Genomic DNA, 17600 nt, shown 5'->3' on the forward strand with positions numbered 1-17600 from the left:
CTCTATAGAGCGGTGGCGCAACATTTTTTTTTCTATTTTTTAGGGTTTAGGGTACGTGCCACTAGCGGACATTAATAGTGGCGCGTCAGTATTTTGGTCCACCAATATTTTAGCCAAATATGGGTCACGAGTCTTCCCGTAGTGGCGCGCCACTAATGAGATGTCGCTTATAGAAGTCTTCGTACTATTGCATATGCTTTCCTCTATTGAAGCTTGATCTTCAAAAACATTTTGAGAACCTGTATAAACTTTCCAAAATAATTCTCAACTTGCCGATCCATGCTACATAAGCAATGTCTGAACCACAAATTGGCTTTTCGTGATAAAAGGTTGTTTTTCCAAATGTTGCTCTTTCCAAGCACAGGAGGCCCGCCTTCTAAATTGTGAAGGTTTTGAAGTATCATTTTAATACTATGAAAAACAACTATATAACCAATAACTTCCTTCTTAGTCAAACAATTGAGAAGCAACTAATCCGTGCTGGAGCAGCATGTTTTTACCACAAACTTGGTTTACCTTTTACAAAAAGTTGCCTTTTCAAAAAATAGTTATCAGAATGTGTTTGTGTTAGATCTGGTTTTGAAGATCACATCGCGAGAAACAATTTAATTTGGACGCTTGGTATGAAAGTTAAGCATTTTTATATTTTGGACAAGATTTGCATGGTTGTGTTGTGTGTGCAGAAAAGTTGACATGCAGGTGGCATGCACTCCTCACACCAAAAGCGCATCGAGCGCTTCCTTTATGTTGGAACTTTGGATGGCATCTCGATTCCCTTCAGTCGCAGAGTGCGCAGGACAGCAAAACGTCAACGGTCACATCTAGAGAGAGAGGAACGATGACCGCCGCCACCACCACGGCGACCCGGCGCCGCCGCGGCCGGGGGTGCTGCGGGCACGGCGCCGAGGCGGCGGACGACGACGATGAGGTCGTGGTTGTTTCGCGGGCAGGCGCGGAGAAACAGGGGTGGGGTAGGCTGCCGCGGCTGTCGCGGTTCGAGGAGCTGCCGGACTATCTCCGGGACAACGAGTTCATCCGTGGCCATTACCGCTGCGAGTGGTCCGTCCGCGACGCCCTCCGCAGCGTCTTCGCCTGGCACAACGAGACCCTCAATGTCTGGACGTACGTCCAGTCTCCCTAGTCCCCTCCTCTCGCCTCGCTTCTCTGAATCTGAATTGGGTTTCTCTTGCATTTTCTTGTCCATGTCTGACTCTGTTTCTTGCTGTTGCAGCCACCTGGGCGGCTTCTTTCTGTTCCTGGGGCTCGCCGTCGCCGGCGATACGGAGTGGCCGGCCGCCGCTGCGGCTCCGTGGATCATGACGACGTCGGCCAGCGCGTCGTCGTGGGCGGCCAAGAACAGCTCGGTAAGAAAGAGGAAACTATTCACCTAGAGTAATATTTTACTCGTTCGGGCCATCAGATACAGTATGTTTTTGTTTTATTCAAACAAGATTACAAAAACAGTCTGGACGAGTACAGCTGCGCAAAGCCACTACTAGCCACTGAAATTTGGGAGATGCTCTCGATAAAATCCTAGTGCCAGTTGTATTATATCATCGTTTGATGTGTACTTTACATGGAGTTGGGCATGGCCTGTATCGACACAGAGCTGGATGGCAGCTATGAGGAGTGGCCTAGTGATAGCAACGCAACCAAGAAATGCTGGGATAAGTTACGTGTATTTCAATTTGTTGATTGATGGTTTAAGGAATCTTGCACATTTACTGTTACTTCTATTTGTTCCGTCCATGGGGCCTCTCGCACACAAAATCATTAGGCTTCGTTAAGTGCCAATTTATTTTGGATTTTTGAAATTTAATGAAACTGAATGATACCTGGTAGCACATATCTCAAAGATGGAATAAAGTGAATCCGATGACATAAACATGCGAGGAAGCCTTTACTCGATGAGTTGGCTGCCAGCCATAATCTTGTTATCTTCTTATTTTCCTAAGCTTATCATAGACTTAGACGCCTCTCGGAAACTTCATAATTTGAATCACTTTCTCTTCGGGTAGTAACATAACTTTAACAAGGAACTCGGCATTATAGGACCGAGTTTTCTTTAGTAGTAACTGTCTGAGTTTTTCCGTTTTCTCCGATCTCCGCCACTTCATCAGCTGTGGCCTGTAATATAATAGCTTTCAGGGTTAGGTTCTCATACAACTCTATCCATCTGTGCTATGCATCGAGTGGAACTAGGGGCTAAGACCATGTCCATGTGATATAGATCAAATGAAAAAAACTATGAGTGAGATCTATTTGTCACGCGGGCTAGCTTTTCTTAATCCTGGCCAACTCATTCATTCGAACAGAACCAACATACTATTGGTTGGTCTTTCCCTAAAAAAACAACTTGGTTGGTCTTCAAAGTGGTCATCATTTGAGTACACAAACACATTTGCAGAAAATTTATCATTCAATTTTATATTTACTCCCACTGTTTAAAGTTAATTGACGCAGATCTAGATATGCATCTATCATGAAGGAACAGAGGTTTTATTTAGCATCTTTTAAGTGTCATATCTAAATTTTCACCATTTGACAGTATGCTTATGATGATATGTTACTAACCGGTGATTCCCTTTTGGTTTGAGCAGAGCTCGGCGAGCTATATTTCACCGGTGATGGGTGGCGGCGAGCACGCTGTGGCGCGGTGGCCACGGACGGTGTTCCTATGCGGCACCATGACGTGCATGTTGATGAGCGCGGCGGCGCATCTGCTAGCCTCCCATTCACGCCACTTCAGCCAGCTCTTATGGCAGCTCGACTACGCGGGCATCGCCGTTATGATGGTCTCCTTCTACTTCCCGCCCATCTACTACATCTTCCTCGGCAGCGCCGCCGCGCAGGTCGCGTACCTCTCCGCCGTCACCCTTCTTGGCGTACTCATCGTCGCCGCGCTCCTGGCCCCCGAACGATCCTCGCCTCGATTTCGGCACCTCCGGGCGGGGCTGTTCGCTTCCCTGGGCCTTTTAGGGGTCGTGCCGGCGCTGCACGCGCTCTGGCTCAACTGGGGACAACCGGAGTTCTACCTGGCGCTATCTCTCGTGCTCGCCATGGGGATCCTGAATGCAATGGGCGCGGGGTTTTACGTCGCCAGAGTGCCGGAGAGGTGGTGCCCGGGGGCGTTCGACTGCGTTGGGCATAGCCACCAGATCTTCCACGTGTTGGTGCTCTTCGGTGCGCTTACACAGTATGCGGCCACCGCCGTCTTCATCGGCTGGCGCGAGGCCATGGCTACCGCCGCCGGTGTGCCGTCGGCTTTGTTTTGACGTGGGTGGAATACGATCATGCTTATTTGGCCATTGATTCCTTGGTTCTCATGTTCGCGGTGCAGATGATTCTTAGGTCTCGCCGTCTCGAGACTTGTATTGGAAGATTTTGCTCTTGGCTTTTCAGTGGTAGTCTATAACTCTGAAATGACCGTGATTGTCAGATTCACAGCGTTACGACCTAAGAATACCACCCGCGTCGGGATTTTTCAAAATATAAATAAATACCTAAATGCACACAGGATTTTTCAAAAAATAAATAAATTGGTAGCACTAGCAACAGCCCAGCTGTGTTCGACAGAGACCGTGTCGCCGCTACATTTGCAACTATTGTTTTTCTATCCATTCATGTCATATATACGGGCTCTTGCTAATGCAACTTCATGGGTTTCCATGTCCATTTCACGTGATTTCAAGTGGAAATATAAATGCATATGTCGTAATATTTTGTTTATTTTTTCTTCTCTCCTCTACAGAAAGGATTTCATTCTTTATTTTTGAAGGAACTTAAGGAGATGCAAGTCCCTAAGAGTTGTATCGCGTTTCAATGGGACACCATGATCTTTCCATGCAGGAGATATTTCGTTTTAGCATTCTAAATTGACACATGTGTAGTATCTCTTTGATCCCTGAAGCTATGTAAACAATGTCCCAAATTCTATTGTAATTTAAAATGGAAGTTTAATATCCGAAATTTGAATAATTCCCAAAAAAATTTTGTTGAAAAATAGTATTGGAGGCAAGCTATGAACAACATGTGTTCTCAATTCTCCTTGTACACTTAACTTCAGTAAAAATGTCTTCAGGAAATTTTAACCTCAAAACAAAATCAGGAAAGGAGTTCACAATCCTAGCCATGTAATGCGGGTTCCTTCTGCCACTTGTATTTTGCTTCTACCATGTCCTGTGTAGCAAGTATGCCGGACTTTGACATATCTATGATCCTCTTTTTCCCACCCTTCGACTACTTCTCCTGAAATATGCATATGCTCTCGCCATGAGGCTACATCCTCTTCTTAATTATCTGCAACCATTGCCTTCTGAGCAGTCATGGTACGGGTGATACAGTCAGGGTGCTTCCACGAGTCGGACAAGTCTTCATGGGAGGCACCACTTTTTGCGAATAGAACTTGTGGAGGCAGTATTCGGAGCACTCATGGGACGGGTTCGATGAGTTAATGCACTCGAGGTACGATTTTCCCGCCAGCTCCGTTCTCCCCGTCAAGCTCGCGCGACTGCGGATTTGATGAATTAATCCATATAGTATTAGATATTGGGACAAACCTTACAGAGCGCTCTAGTTGCAGGTTCGTCTCAATTCGCTTCGGTTCTCTCATATGATGTACTGTACAAGTTCTTCGAGAGGTGTTTAACTGATCACGCTCTAGTATGACAATTGGTTCTCCACTGACGTGAAAGCTAGAAGAACGAAGAACAGTGGCTCAAGCCTTACAAAATGGTAGCTGGATTGATGACATCAAAAAGGCACTAACAATCAATTCATTCCTGCAAGTGATAGAGATTTTGGGTAGAAACAAATGCCATTCATATAAGGCCAGAAGAAGATTATAAATGGTCATGGTCGTGGGATTCCAAAGATAACTTCACAACAAAATCAGTGTACCAGGTGTTAAAGCTGCTATACCGACTAGGTGTAGAAACTGTGTTGGGAGAGAGAGATATTGTGAGGTTTACCTTCTCCCTTCGAGGAGGATCCCGCCGACGTTGATGGCGATGGCGGCGCGTGGGTGAGGGAGTGGTGGCGGCGGATCTTCCACCGTCGGTACTGCACTAGCCCTAATCGGTGGGTCATCTGGTGGGGCGAGTGGCAGCTCAGGGCAACCTTGTACCGAGTGCCACCGGCCCCCACCACTCTATATAGTGCAAGCGATAGGGGCCCACCAACCAGCGAACGGTTGGGCGCCCCCGATCAGGGCGCGGTCAAAGGGCATGTCGAGCCGTTGGGCTCGTACGTGGTGGAGATCAACCTAACATTCTCCCCTTTGATCTCAACTTTACTTTTAACTTTATACTTTTATTTTATTCGTTTCATTTTGGATCAGTCCATAGGGCATATTTCATGGTCACATCTCTATTGCCGATAGAATCGGACAACCACAATACACTTCTCTGTTTTGAAACAAATTCTTTTACTTTTGAACCTCTTATGATCTAGGATAGGTAAGACTTTCCTTTAAACCCATGCCAGCTACCTGTTCCTTGAACACGCTGGGTGGTAAGCCTTTCGTTAGCGGAACCGCAAGCATATCTTTTATTCTTATATGCTCGAGACTTATAGTTTGATCCTGGATCTTGTCTTTCGTAGCATTACTCGACTTGTTGTTGTGAGCATAAAATACTGCAGGCTCATTGTCGCAGTACATCTTTAGTGGTTTGTCAATACAATCTACCAATTTCAAGTCAGGTATAAATTTCTTTAACCATAATGCCTGCCCCGTAGCTTCATAACATGCTATAAATTCTGCATACATCGTGGATGATGCAACTATCGTCTGTTTGGAGCTTCTCCACGAAATAGCTCCCCCTGCGAGAGTGAATACTTATCCAGATATAAATTTTCTATCATCTTTATCTCTCGCAAAATCTGCATCTGAATACCCACTTATTTCTAGGGAATCAGATCTTTTGTATGTTAGTATGTAGTTCTTTGTGCCTTTAACATAACGCAATGCTTTTTTTACCATTTTCCAGTGTTTAAAACCTAGATTTTTTTGATGTCTACCGAGTACTCCGATGATAAAAGCTAAGTCAGGGCGAGTGCACACTTGTGCATACTGTAGGCTTCCAATGGCCGAAGCATATGGAACCGTTTTCATTTGATCGAGCTCGTATTGATTTTGGGGACTTTGATGTTTCCCAAAACTGTCGCCCTTGACTATAGGGGCAGGTGTGGCACTGCACTTATGCATATTATACTTACTTAGAATCTTTTCTAAATAAGCCTTTTTCGATAGTCCTAATACTCCATTATTTCTATCTCGGTGAATTTCTATGTCCAAAACATGTGATGCTTCACCAAGATCTTTCATATCAAAATTTGAGGAGAAGAACTTCTTTGTCTCTTGTAGTAGACTAACATCACTGCTGGCAAACAGAATATCATCCACATACAAGACTAGGAAAATATATTTCCTACTTTTAAACTTTGCATAAACACAGTTGTCCTCAATATTTTCTTTAAATCCAAATCTCTTAATTGTTTCATTAAACTTTAGATACCACTGTCTGGAGGCTTGCTTTAATCCATAAATGGATTTCTTTAGGCAGCATACCATTTCTTTCTTGCCCTCCATGATAAAACCCTTGGGTTGTTTCATGTAGACATTTTCTTCTAAATCCCCGTTTAGAAATGCCGTATTTACATCCATTTGATGCAACTCTAAATAAAAAAGTGCAACTAGTGCCATTATTATTCTGAAGGAATCCTTACATGAGACTGGAGAAAAAATCTCATTGTAATCTATCCCTTCTCTTTTTGTAAATCCTTTTGCCATAAGTCGTGCTTTGTACTTTTCTACATTCTCATTGGAGTCATATTTTATTTTGTAGACCCATTTGCAGCCCACTGTTTTGGCTTCTTTAGGAATATTCTCTAAGTCTCAAACATTGTTGGCACTCATCGATCTCATTTCGTCTTCCATGGCCTCCACCCACTTTGATGAATCTGGGCTTCTCGTGTCTTCTTCATATGAAGTGGGATCACTTTCCATATGAACTGTTTCTGTGTTGTAAACTTTGTAATGAGTCGAAATGTTTGATTTTCTAGCTCTTGTAGACCTTCTAGGGGCCTCATTCTCTGGAGCATTCTGTTCCTCAACTTATGGCTCAGCTTTTGGAGGTGGCTGTTGTTGCTCCCTTTCATGCTCAACAAATGGTTCACTCGGCTCCTGACACATAGGTTTCGAATTTTCACTCATCGTTGTCTTGGGTGGAGTCACAACAGGCGCTTGCACCACAATCGCAGGGATTATCGGTGCAGGTGCACATGGTAGCTCAAAAATGGCTCCTGAGTCATCGGATTAGGTGCATGCACCCTCTTCTCCTCAAGATCAATTTTCCGAGCTACCATGCTCCCCCTCATCATTTCGTCCTCTAAGAAGACAACATGTCTCGTTTCCATAAACTTTGTGTATTTATTTGGACAGTAGAAACGATAACCTTTTGATTTTTTAGGATAGCCAATAAAATGACAGCTGACTGTTTTTGTATCTAACTTTGCGATATTTGGATTAATTACTTTGTCTTCAGCAGGGCTCCCCCACACTTTCAGGTGGTTTAGAGAAGGCACTCTCCCTATCCATAGCTCATACGGTATTTTGGACACCGATTTGCTTGGTACTCTGGTTAGAATGTGAATAGCGATTTTTAACGCCTTACTCCACAATCCCAATGGTAGAGTGGAATAGCTCATCATACTGCGCACCATATCCATAAGGGTACGGTTGCGCCTTTCAGCTACCCCAGTCTGCTGAGGTTCGCCCGACATAGAATACTAGGCGACTATTCCAGTCTCCTGTAAGAACCTTGCAAAAGGTCCAGGGACTTGGCCATATGGAGTATGTCGACCGTAGTACACCCCTCCATGATCAGATCTGACTATCTTTATTCTTTTATCGTGCTGATTTTCAACTTCAACTTTGAATATTTTAAATTTAGAAAGACTTGTTAAAAATGATATTCTTCCTCCATTAGAATTCTCAGACATAGAACAATGCATCGATTGCATTAAAGAAAAATTTGTAAAGAAAACTAAAAAGGGTGCAAATCGAAGCACCGCAACACTAGAAAATTAAAAAGGGTGCCATGTCCTTCATGTCCATGTGTACTTTTCTATCACCAGTTGCTTCAGCAGCTGGGTCACACATATCTTTGAACAACCAGTAAACTGGCTCTTTATTCTTTCAAGATACTCCCGTACGGAAGCACACTCTGCAATTGAGCCCACAATAGCATTCTCAATTGTATTATTTATAAACGGCACTTAGCCACTTTTTATTCTGCCATGCAGCATCATCATCCTTGTCATTTCTGACATGATCTTTTGGTTTGACCTGTTGTGGGAACCCAATCCACCTCAGCACAAATCGACCTTCTTTTCTCCATTCAGTGTAGTTGTCACCTCTGAGGGTTGGAACATCCTTGATGCAGCTCATCAACTAGTATCCTCCTTTAAACAACAATGAAATGAGATCATAACAACAATTGCATGCAATAATCCAACCTTGGTCAAAATTAGAACATACAACTGTTTGTGCAATTAAAACTATATCACCGTTGGGGCAGAAAATAGAGATAACTGCACACCTTATTGCAACAAAACATGATCATGTCATTAATAATGTTGGTCCAAAAATAACATAACCATAATTGTCACAATAATCACTTTAGTCATTTCTTTAAAATTTTGATTATCACTTTTGCATTTTTTCAAAATTAAAATGCATCTTTAACTATTTGCAGCGGAAACTTTGAATTCATTCAACTTTAAAACTTTCAGAAGCATCTATGTTACCTTTTATTTCCTAAAACAAATATCTCGTTGGTTCAATTTGCTCAGAAAAAACTTGACAAAAATGCTTCTTTTAATATTTGCAGCGGAAACTTTGACTTTAAACTATTAACTTTTAAATTTTTCAGAGGCATTACAGAGGCATTACTGTTAATTTTCATTTCCTAAAACAAATATCTCGTTGGTTCAATTTGTTAGGAAAATAACTATGCAAAAATAGGCCCAAAACTGACCTAAAAAGAAAGCCTCTGGAAATTAATAAACAGAAAAACTGTTAAATACTGTGCAGGGCCCAAAAACGCTGCGTGGCCCATAGCCCACGCGAGTGAAAAACTTTCTGCGCCACTCGGACGCGTCACCTTGCGGCCTGCCAACACGGCCCAAAGTATGGACCGCGGCCTGTCAACAGCCCGCACCGGCAGCCACTCGCGAGGACCGACGCCAGCCGTCCGATTTGATCGGACGGCCACGCGCGCGTTTCGCGTCACATAAAACCGGCCTAAACGGCCAGGCCCCCGAAAATCTAGTTCATTTCCCCTTACCACCTCTTTGTGTGAGCTCTCTGTGGCGGCGGCGGAGAGGCTTCTCCTCCCGCGCGCTCGCGCCGCCCGCCGTCTCGCTGGCGAATGCGGGGCTCTCCCCTCCGCTCTCCCTTTCTTTTTCCCCTCTTCCTCTATAGCCACCAAAAAACGAAACGAGGGCCGACCGGCGAGCAGCGCTCCCAGTACTCGACCGGGGACGAACAACGCTCCCACCAAAAGACCGATGGCCACGGCGGAGAGAGGAAGGAGCGGCGTCCCCATGGCCCTCTTGCCGGCGCGTGTGTCCACACGAGGGTGGGCGCATCGCCGGCAAGCGGCTCATGTGGCGGCGCCCTTTGCTGGCAGCAGCAGCCGGTGGCGGCGTGGTGCCTCTCTTTGCCGGCAGCAGCGGCCCGAGGCCCTGGACGGTAATCATCTTTCCTTTCTTTGCCCTTCTCCGGTTATGAAAAAAGGGTAGGGTTTCGGTGGGGTGATCTAGGGTAGCTGTTCATCTATTCTACCCGGAAACACAAGAATCTACAACCTACCAGCGCTCTGATACCAATGTTAAAGCTGCTATATCGACTAGGTGTAGAAACTGTGTCGGGAGAGAGATACTGTGAGGTTTACCTTCTCCCTTCGAGGGGATCCCGCCGACGTTGATGGCGACGGCGGCGCGTGGGTGAGGGAGTGGTGGCGGCGGATCTTCCCGTCGTCATTGCACTAACCCTAATCGGTGGGTCATCTGGTGGGGCGAGTGGTAGCTCAGGGCAACCTTGTGCCGAGTGCCATCGACCCCCACCACTCTATATAGTGCAGGCGACAAGAGCCCACCTACCAGCGAACGGTTAGGCGCCCCCGATCAAGGCGCGGTCAAAGGGCACGTCGAGCCGTTGGGCTCGTACGTGGTGGAGATCAACCTAACACCAGGCTCACTTCAAAACCAAGATCACTTGGAAATTGGCCGAGGCGATATGGAGTTCATGGGCACCTCCGGTGCAAGATGGTTGTCTGGCTGTTCGTCCGTGAGAGAATTTGAATACTTAGCCAGTCTGGTGAGAAAGGAAGGCTAGAGTCTTTGAGAAAGCTTTAACCCCATTAATATACTCATTGATCAAATCAGGGCTGAAGCAAAGCAATGGTCGTTTGCCAGCATGGGTCGGCTCTCATTCCCTGGAACCTAACTTGTTTTCTTTATATTTTGTTTCTACCAAGGGTGAGGTTTGAGAGTGTTGACTGAAGTTTTTATGTGTTTTGTCATGTTTTTTTTTATCGTTTTTCTTCTTCTTTGGACTGCGGTCCATCCTCTACAAACTGTAGCCATTTCTTCTGGCTTCCTGCATGGTTTGAAAAAGAAAGAATTATCTCTGTCTTCGAAGCGTGGGGCAGTAACGCTTGAGAGGATCTGCCCGTTTAATTGATTAGTACGAGTTCATATATAATCAACTATCTAAAACACAAACAAAGAGATCGGAAGGAATTTTGCGTAACTTCTCATAAGGAATAGATGAAACTGCGTCGAAAAGTTTTCTCTCTGTAAGCAATCGTATACAAGCAACTTACATCGTGCGTGCCCTTACCTTGAGATTTGAGGCTGCATTGTACACGCCCTTGCCTTGAAGCGGTGGATCTGCCGCAGGTCGACAGTGGCTGCGTCTGGAAGATGCGGAACGTCGAAGGAGGGGCGGCGACTAGATTGTGACGAGCCCTAGGTTCGCTCGAAGAACCGCGATCGGATTGTTAAAGGAAAAAAAAAACGTAAAACGAAAGGGCAGGTGGACAATTTGGGTCGTGCTGCGTATGGGCCTATGAGCCATCTATTCCGTTGGGTTCCTTGTTCCAGTCAAGCCTGAAACAATCCATTTGGGTCCAGGCCTATTCTCAAAAGAAAAGTGGGTCCAAGCCGAATTGGTTCATCCACAGTCCGTTGAAGCGGCAACGTCGTTTTTTTTGCTTCCGATTGTCCGTCACTTCAGTTCAAAAAACAAGAATGTTGCTGCGACTCGAAATCTTTATGGTGGACAGATTCGAATGTTGGCATCCTGGTGTCTAGTATGAAGTGCATGACTGAGGGTTTAACCTCGCTGTCTTTCTGCTGTGTGAAGTGTGGTTTGAATGAAGTAGCGTATATTCTAGGTAAGTTGTGTGAAGTTCTCGCTTTAGTTTTATTTCTCCGTTCTGTTCCGGAGTGTATCTTGGAAATTTTTTTTTTTTTACAATCAATACCATATATATTCATAGCAACAAAAATATGGTAGAGATACATGAACTGACTCCAACGATTACAAAATAAAGTCTAAAAGATAGTAACAAATCTTCGAGGTCGTCAATTTTTTTCTTCTTCCAGAACATAATCTTGTACTCTTCTAAAGGCAGTCAAAGATAGATAACGAACCATAGACCTGTAGATACCGACGAAAGTTCTCCCGTAATTTTTTGAGCCACAACGCCAAGGCTGTGTGCACGCACGCAACCATTAAAGCAATCATACAACATCGGTAAAAGTACCAACACCAGTATGTCAGGGAATAATAACCGACTAGCTTTGTCGACGTTGATGGAGAGCCGAGAGTACGAATCACCATTGTTGAGGACGTAGCAGCCGGGACAAAAACTGCGAGGATAATCCTCCTCGCGGCAACAACGACAAAAGATCCAAAATCGATCTGGCAAAGCAAGATCCGAAGGCCCATACCTAGAAAATTGTGATTGTTCAATACCACCATTGACGGCAGGAAGAAGATCTCATCGCCGAACAAAAGGCCGAAGATCACTTATTGCAGACAATGCTATCTCCATTGAGGGGAAACCAACAAGAAGGCGGCTACCAAAATCCTAACATAATCTAATGAAAACAATACTTTTATTTGAAACTTCACGCATAGATCGGGTTCCCCACTCCTCCCGGCGCCGGCGAAGCCGACCGGAGGAGGGGGAACCAATCTATGAAGGAGGATGAACTGGAGGCGGCTAGGGTTGATGTGGCGGATGAGAGGAAAGACGGGAGGAAAATCTTTGTATTGATACCATTTGATCAATAAAGTGACGCATTCTGGGAAAAAGGGCAACTCAAGAAGGGGGGTCATTTTGTTCATTAAGTACAAAAGTCTCCAACAACCCCAGTCGTCGCCTAGCCACACCACAAGCCCTTCACCTCTCGCCGACGAGATTGTTGGTTCCCCGCTACTCCTTCTGTTGCTCCAACGGCAGAAGGTGAGGAAACATATGTTTAGTGTGTCCGGAGTGTGGTCTGGAATGAAGTTCTCGGTTTTTATGGCAATGTCACCTTGGTGGATGGTGTGGCGACACATCGAATAATGTCTTCCCAGTTTCTACCTCTTCTCGATGGCATGCTTGGTGGCATCGAGGGGCCAGTGCGAGCTGCTCAGTGTCGGGTCGGTACTCCGACGTGGTGGCTCGTCATGTTCGTCGCTAGTGGATTTCCTCGCTCCGATGGCTTGTCATCTTTCTTTTCCCCATGCTTCTTTCCACGAACCATGTCCTGTGTTTCGGCTTCGGACTACAACAACACCAACCATCGTACCGGACCGAGACAATATCCCACCGATATGATTTATCTCTTAGATCCCGTCGTACGCCACGGGTAGATACTATGGTGCCTCTAACGAGGATTGCTCTTCAGGTCTACATCCATGACTTAGGGGTTCATCCTATTTCGTTCGTCTTCACTTCGGGCTTTTCACATTCATTCTGCGCTGATTTTGGTGGTTGACGACTTGGAGTTCTAGCGGGTGAAGTTGCCTGGTTCCAAAAGTTCACCTATCCAAAGCCATCCAGCGATTGCTAATTCATATGCCACCATGGGCGAGGCAGGTGTGATACGTCTCCGACGTATCGATAATTTCTTATGTTCCATGCTACATTATTGATGATATCTACATGTTTTATACACATTATATGTCGTATTTACGCATTTTCCGGCACTAACCTATTAACAAGATGCCGAAGAGCCGGTTGTTGTTTTCTCGCTGTTTTTGGTTTCAGAAATCCTAGTAAGGAAATATTCTCGGAATTGGACGAAATCAACGCCCAGGGTCCTATTTTTGCACGAAGCTTCCAGAAGACCGAGGGGGAAAGGAAGTGGGGCCACGAGGCGCCGCCACACTAGGGCGGCGCGGCCTGGCCTTGGCCCGCGCGGCCCTAGCGTGTGGGGCCCTCGTGTGGCCCCCCGCGTTGCCCTTCCGCCTACTTAAAGTCTTCGTCGCGAAACCCTCTGTACCGAGAGCCACGATACGGAAAACCTTCCAGAGACGCCGCCGCCGCGAATCCCATCTCGGGGGATTCGGGAGATCGCCTCCGGCACCCTGCCGGAGAGGGGAATCATCTCCCGGAGGACTCTTCATCGCCATGATCGCTCTCGGAGTGATGAGTGAGTAGTTCACCCCTGGACTATGGGTCCATAGCAGTAGCTAGATGGTCGTCTTCTCCTAATTGTGCTTCATTGTTGGATCTTGTGAGCTGCCTAACATGATCAAGATCATCTATCCGTAATACTATATGTTGTGTTTGTCGGGATCCGATGGATAGAGAATACTATGTTATGGTGATTATCAATCTATTACCTATGTGTTGTTTATGATCTTGCATGCTCTCCGTTATTAGTAGAGGCTCGGCCAAGTTTTTGCTCTTAACTCCAAGAGGGAGTATTTATGCTCGATAGTGGGTTCATGCCTCCATTAAATGCGGGACGAGTGACGGAAAGTTCTAAGGTTGTGGATGTGCTTGTTGCCACTAGGGATAAAACATTGATGCTATGTCTAAGGATGTAGTTGTTGATTACATTACGCGCCATACTTAATGCAATTGTCTGTTGCTTGCAACTTAATACTGGAAGGGGTTCGGATGATAACCTGAAGGTGGACTTTTTAGGCATAGATGCATGCCTGGATAGCGGTCTATGTACTTTGTCGTAATGCCCCGATTAAATCTCACTATATTTATCATATCATGTATGTGCATTGTTATGCCCTCTCTATTTGTCAATTGCCCGACTGTAATTTGTTCACCCAACATGCTTTTATCTTATGGGAGAGACACCTCTAGTGAACTGTGGACCCCGGTCCTATTCTTTACATAGCATACAATCTACTGCAATTGTTCTTTACTATTTTCTTCGCAAACAATCATCTTCCACACAATACGGTTAATCCTTTGTTACAGCAAGCCGGTGAGATTGACAACCTCACTGTTTCGTTGGGGCAAAGTACTTTGGTTGTGTTGTGCAGGTTCCACGTTGGCGCCGGAATCCCTGGTGTTGCGCCGCATCACATTTCGCCACCATCAACCTTCAACGTGCTTCTTGGCTCCTACTGGTTCGATTAAACCTTGGTTTCATACTGAGGGAAACTTGCTTCTATACGCATCATACCTTCCACTTGGGGTTCCCAACGGACGTGTACATCTACGCGCATCAAGGTGCCGAAAGAAAAGCTACCACTACCGAGGAAACTACACAAACCAGCAACTCTTAGTGCTATTATTCAAACCAGTGACTCAAAAATTTTATTGCACAAACTAGTGACTCTCTAGGGCCTGAGCAAGGCAAACAAGTTTGCTACCACTGTTCCCTTCGATTCTAGATTGTGGTGGCTCGATCCTAGGCATGGCAGTTAGATGACGCCATAGCCATCACCTGCGAAGAAAGGAATCAGACCAGGAACAAGTTGGTTTCTGAAAGTGCATAAGAGCTCCCATGTGTGGTTTTGGTAATTAATGACTGATGTCTACGGGTGCTTCTATTCTTGTAGACAGTGTTGGGCCTCCAAGAGCAGAGGTTTGTAGAACAGCAGCAAGTTTTCTCTTAAGTGGATCACCCAAGGTTTATCGAACTCAGGGAGAAAGAGGTCAAAGATATCCCTCTCAAGCAACCCTGCAATCACGATACAAGAAGTCTCTTGTGTCCCCAACACACCTAATACACTTGTCAGATGTATAGGTGCACTAGTTCGGCGAAGAGATAGTGAAATACAAGTAGTATGGATGTATATGAGTGGTAATAGCAATCTGAATAAAATATGGCAGCGAGTAAACATGCAACATGAACGATAAATAAGCGGTGTTTGCAGTATTGGAAACAAGGCCTAGGGATCATCCTTTCACTAGTGGACACTCTCAACATTGATCGCATAATAAATAATAACTTCTCTCATATGTGCTACATATACTCTTGTTTGATAATGAACACCATTCGTTGCTTAGGATTACACGAACCCTCAATGCCGGAGTTAACAAGCTCCACAAAATTCGATATTCATGTTTAAGTAACCTTAGAGCATAATAGATCTTTGCAAAATAAACCGAGTACTAACATAGCATACACACTGTCACCTTTACACTATGAAGGGGGAATAAATCACATCAATACTATCATAGCGATAATCAACTCCATAACCTACAAGAGATTATGATCATAATCTACGACAAGAACCACACGATGCACACACTCGTCACCATTACACCATGCGGGAGGAATAGACTACTTTAATAACATCACATGAGTAGCACATAGACTAGTAGCGATACAAAGCACATTGCAATCATAAAGGGATATAAATAAGCACTTCACTATGCCATTCATAACAGTGAATAAGTATTCCGTGAAATATAGCCTAAGAGACCCACACGGTGCACACACTCGTCACCTTTACACACGTGGGACAAGGAGTCTCCGGAGATCACATAAGTAAAACCCACTTGAATAGCATAATGACATCTAGATTACAAGCATCATCATATGAATCTCAATCATGTAAGGCAGCTCATGAGATTATTGTATTGAAGTACATAGGAGAGAGATGAACCACATAGCTACCGGTACAGCCCCGAGCCTCGATGGAGAACTACTCCCTCCTCATGGGAGCAGCAGCGTTGATGGAGATGGCGGTGGAGATGGCAGCGGTGTCGATGGAGAAGCCTTCCGGGGGCACTTCCCCGTCCCGGCGGCGTGCCGGAACAGAGACTCCTGTCCCCAGATCTTGGCTTCGCGATGGCGGCGGCTCTGGAAGGTTTCGCGTACCGTGGCTTATTCGTCTCGGGGTTTTAGGTCAGGGAGCTTATATAGGCGAAAGGGGAGCCTCGGAGGGGCCCTGGTGGGGCCAGACACCAGGCCGGCGCGCCCCCCTCAGGCCGCGCCGCCATAGTGTGTGGGGCCCCTGTGGCCCCCCTCTGGTCCCTCTCGGGTGTTCTGGAGGCTTCCGGTGAAAATAGGGTACTGGGCGTTGATTTCGTCCGATTTCGAGAATATTTCCTTACTAGGATTTACGAAACCAAAAACAGCGAGAAAACGAGAACCGGCACTTCGGCATCTCGTCAATAGGTTAGTTCCGGAAAACGCATCAAAACATCATAAAGTGTGAACAAAACATGTAGGTATTGTCATAAAACAAGCATGGAACATCGGAAATTATAGATACGTTGGAGACGTATCAGCATCCCTAAGCTTAGTTCCTACTCGTCCTCGAGTAGGTAAACGATAACAAGAATAATTTCTGAGGTGACATGCTACCATCATAATCTTGATCAACATTATTGTAAAGCATATGACATGAATGGAGTGATTCAAAGCAATGATCTATAGTTTGCTAAAAATAGATAACATATAGCAAAACTTTTCATGTAGAGTACTTTGAAGACAAGCATCAAAAAGTCTTGCATAAGAGTTAACTCATAAAGCAATAAATTCAAAGTAAAGACATCGAAGCAACACAAAGGAAGATATAAGTTTCAGCAGTTGCTTTCAACTTTCAACATGCATATCTCATGGATAATGGTCAACATAGAGTAATATGATGAATGCAAATAAGCAAGTATGTAAGAATCAATGCACAGTTGACACAAGTGTTTGCTTCTAAGATGGAAGAAAGTAGGTAAACTGACTCAACAATAAAGTAAAAGATAGGCCCTTCGCAGAGGGAAGCAGGGATTAAATCATGTGCTAGAGCTTTTCATGTTTTGAAATCATATAGAGAGCATAAAAGTAAAATTTTGAGAGGTGTTTGTTGTTGTCAACGAATGGTAATGGGTACTCTAACTACCTTATCAACCAGACTTTCAAGAGCGGCTCCCATGAAGGACGTTATCTCTACCAGCAAGGTAGATCATCCCTCTTCTCTTTTGTTTACACATGTACTTTAGTTTTATTTATTAGATGACACTCCTCCCAACCTTTTGCTTACACAAGCCATTGTTAACCGAATCCTCTGGTGCCTTCCAACATTCACATACCATGGAGGAGTGTCTATTTGCAAATTTAAG

At 45.1% G+C, this 17600-nt stretch overlaps 1 protein-coding gene across 1 annotated transcript; it reads left to right on the forward strand.

The window, feature by feature from the left end:
* Window positions 1–838: 838 nt before the first annotated feature.
* Window positions 839–3275, forward strand: LOC124660921 (heptahelical transmembrane protein ADIPOR2-like). Its single transcript, XM_047198772.1, has 3 exons — window positions 839–1122; window positions 1232–1364; window positions 2601–3275. Exons 1-3 carry the CDS (start codon window positions 839–841, stop codon window positions 3273–3275), a joined length of 1092 nt encoding a protein of 363 aa, XP_047054728.1.
* The last annotated feature ends 14325 nt before the right edge of the window (window positions 3276–17600 follow it).

Source organism: Lolium rigidum, chromosome 1 (assembly GCF_022539505.1).
Source record: "Lolium rigidum isolate FL_2022 chromosome 1, APGP_CSIRO_Lrig_0.1, whole genome shotgun sequence".
Classification (NCBI taxonomy): domain Eukaryota; kingdom Viridiplantae; phylum Streptophyta; class Magnoliopsida; order Poales; family Poaceae; genus Lolium; species Lolium rigidum.

What these genes read in the sequence shown, in the direction of transcription:
- LOC124660921 (XM_047198772.1), top strand. Translation starts at nt 839, where the DNA reads ATGACCGCCGCCACCACCACGGCGACCCGGCGCCGCCGCGGCCGGGGG. An exon ending in GAGACCCTCAATGTCTGGAC is followed by an intron (nt 1,123 to 1,231) that starts GTACGTCCAGTC and finishes TTGCTGTTGCAG; the next exon opens with CCACCTGGGCGGCTTCTTTC. An exon ending in GGGCGGCCAAGAACAGCTCG is followed by an intron (nt 1,365 to 2,600) that starts GTAAGAAAGAGG and finishes TGGTTTGAGCAG; the next exon opens with AGCTCGGCGAGCTATATTTC.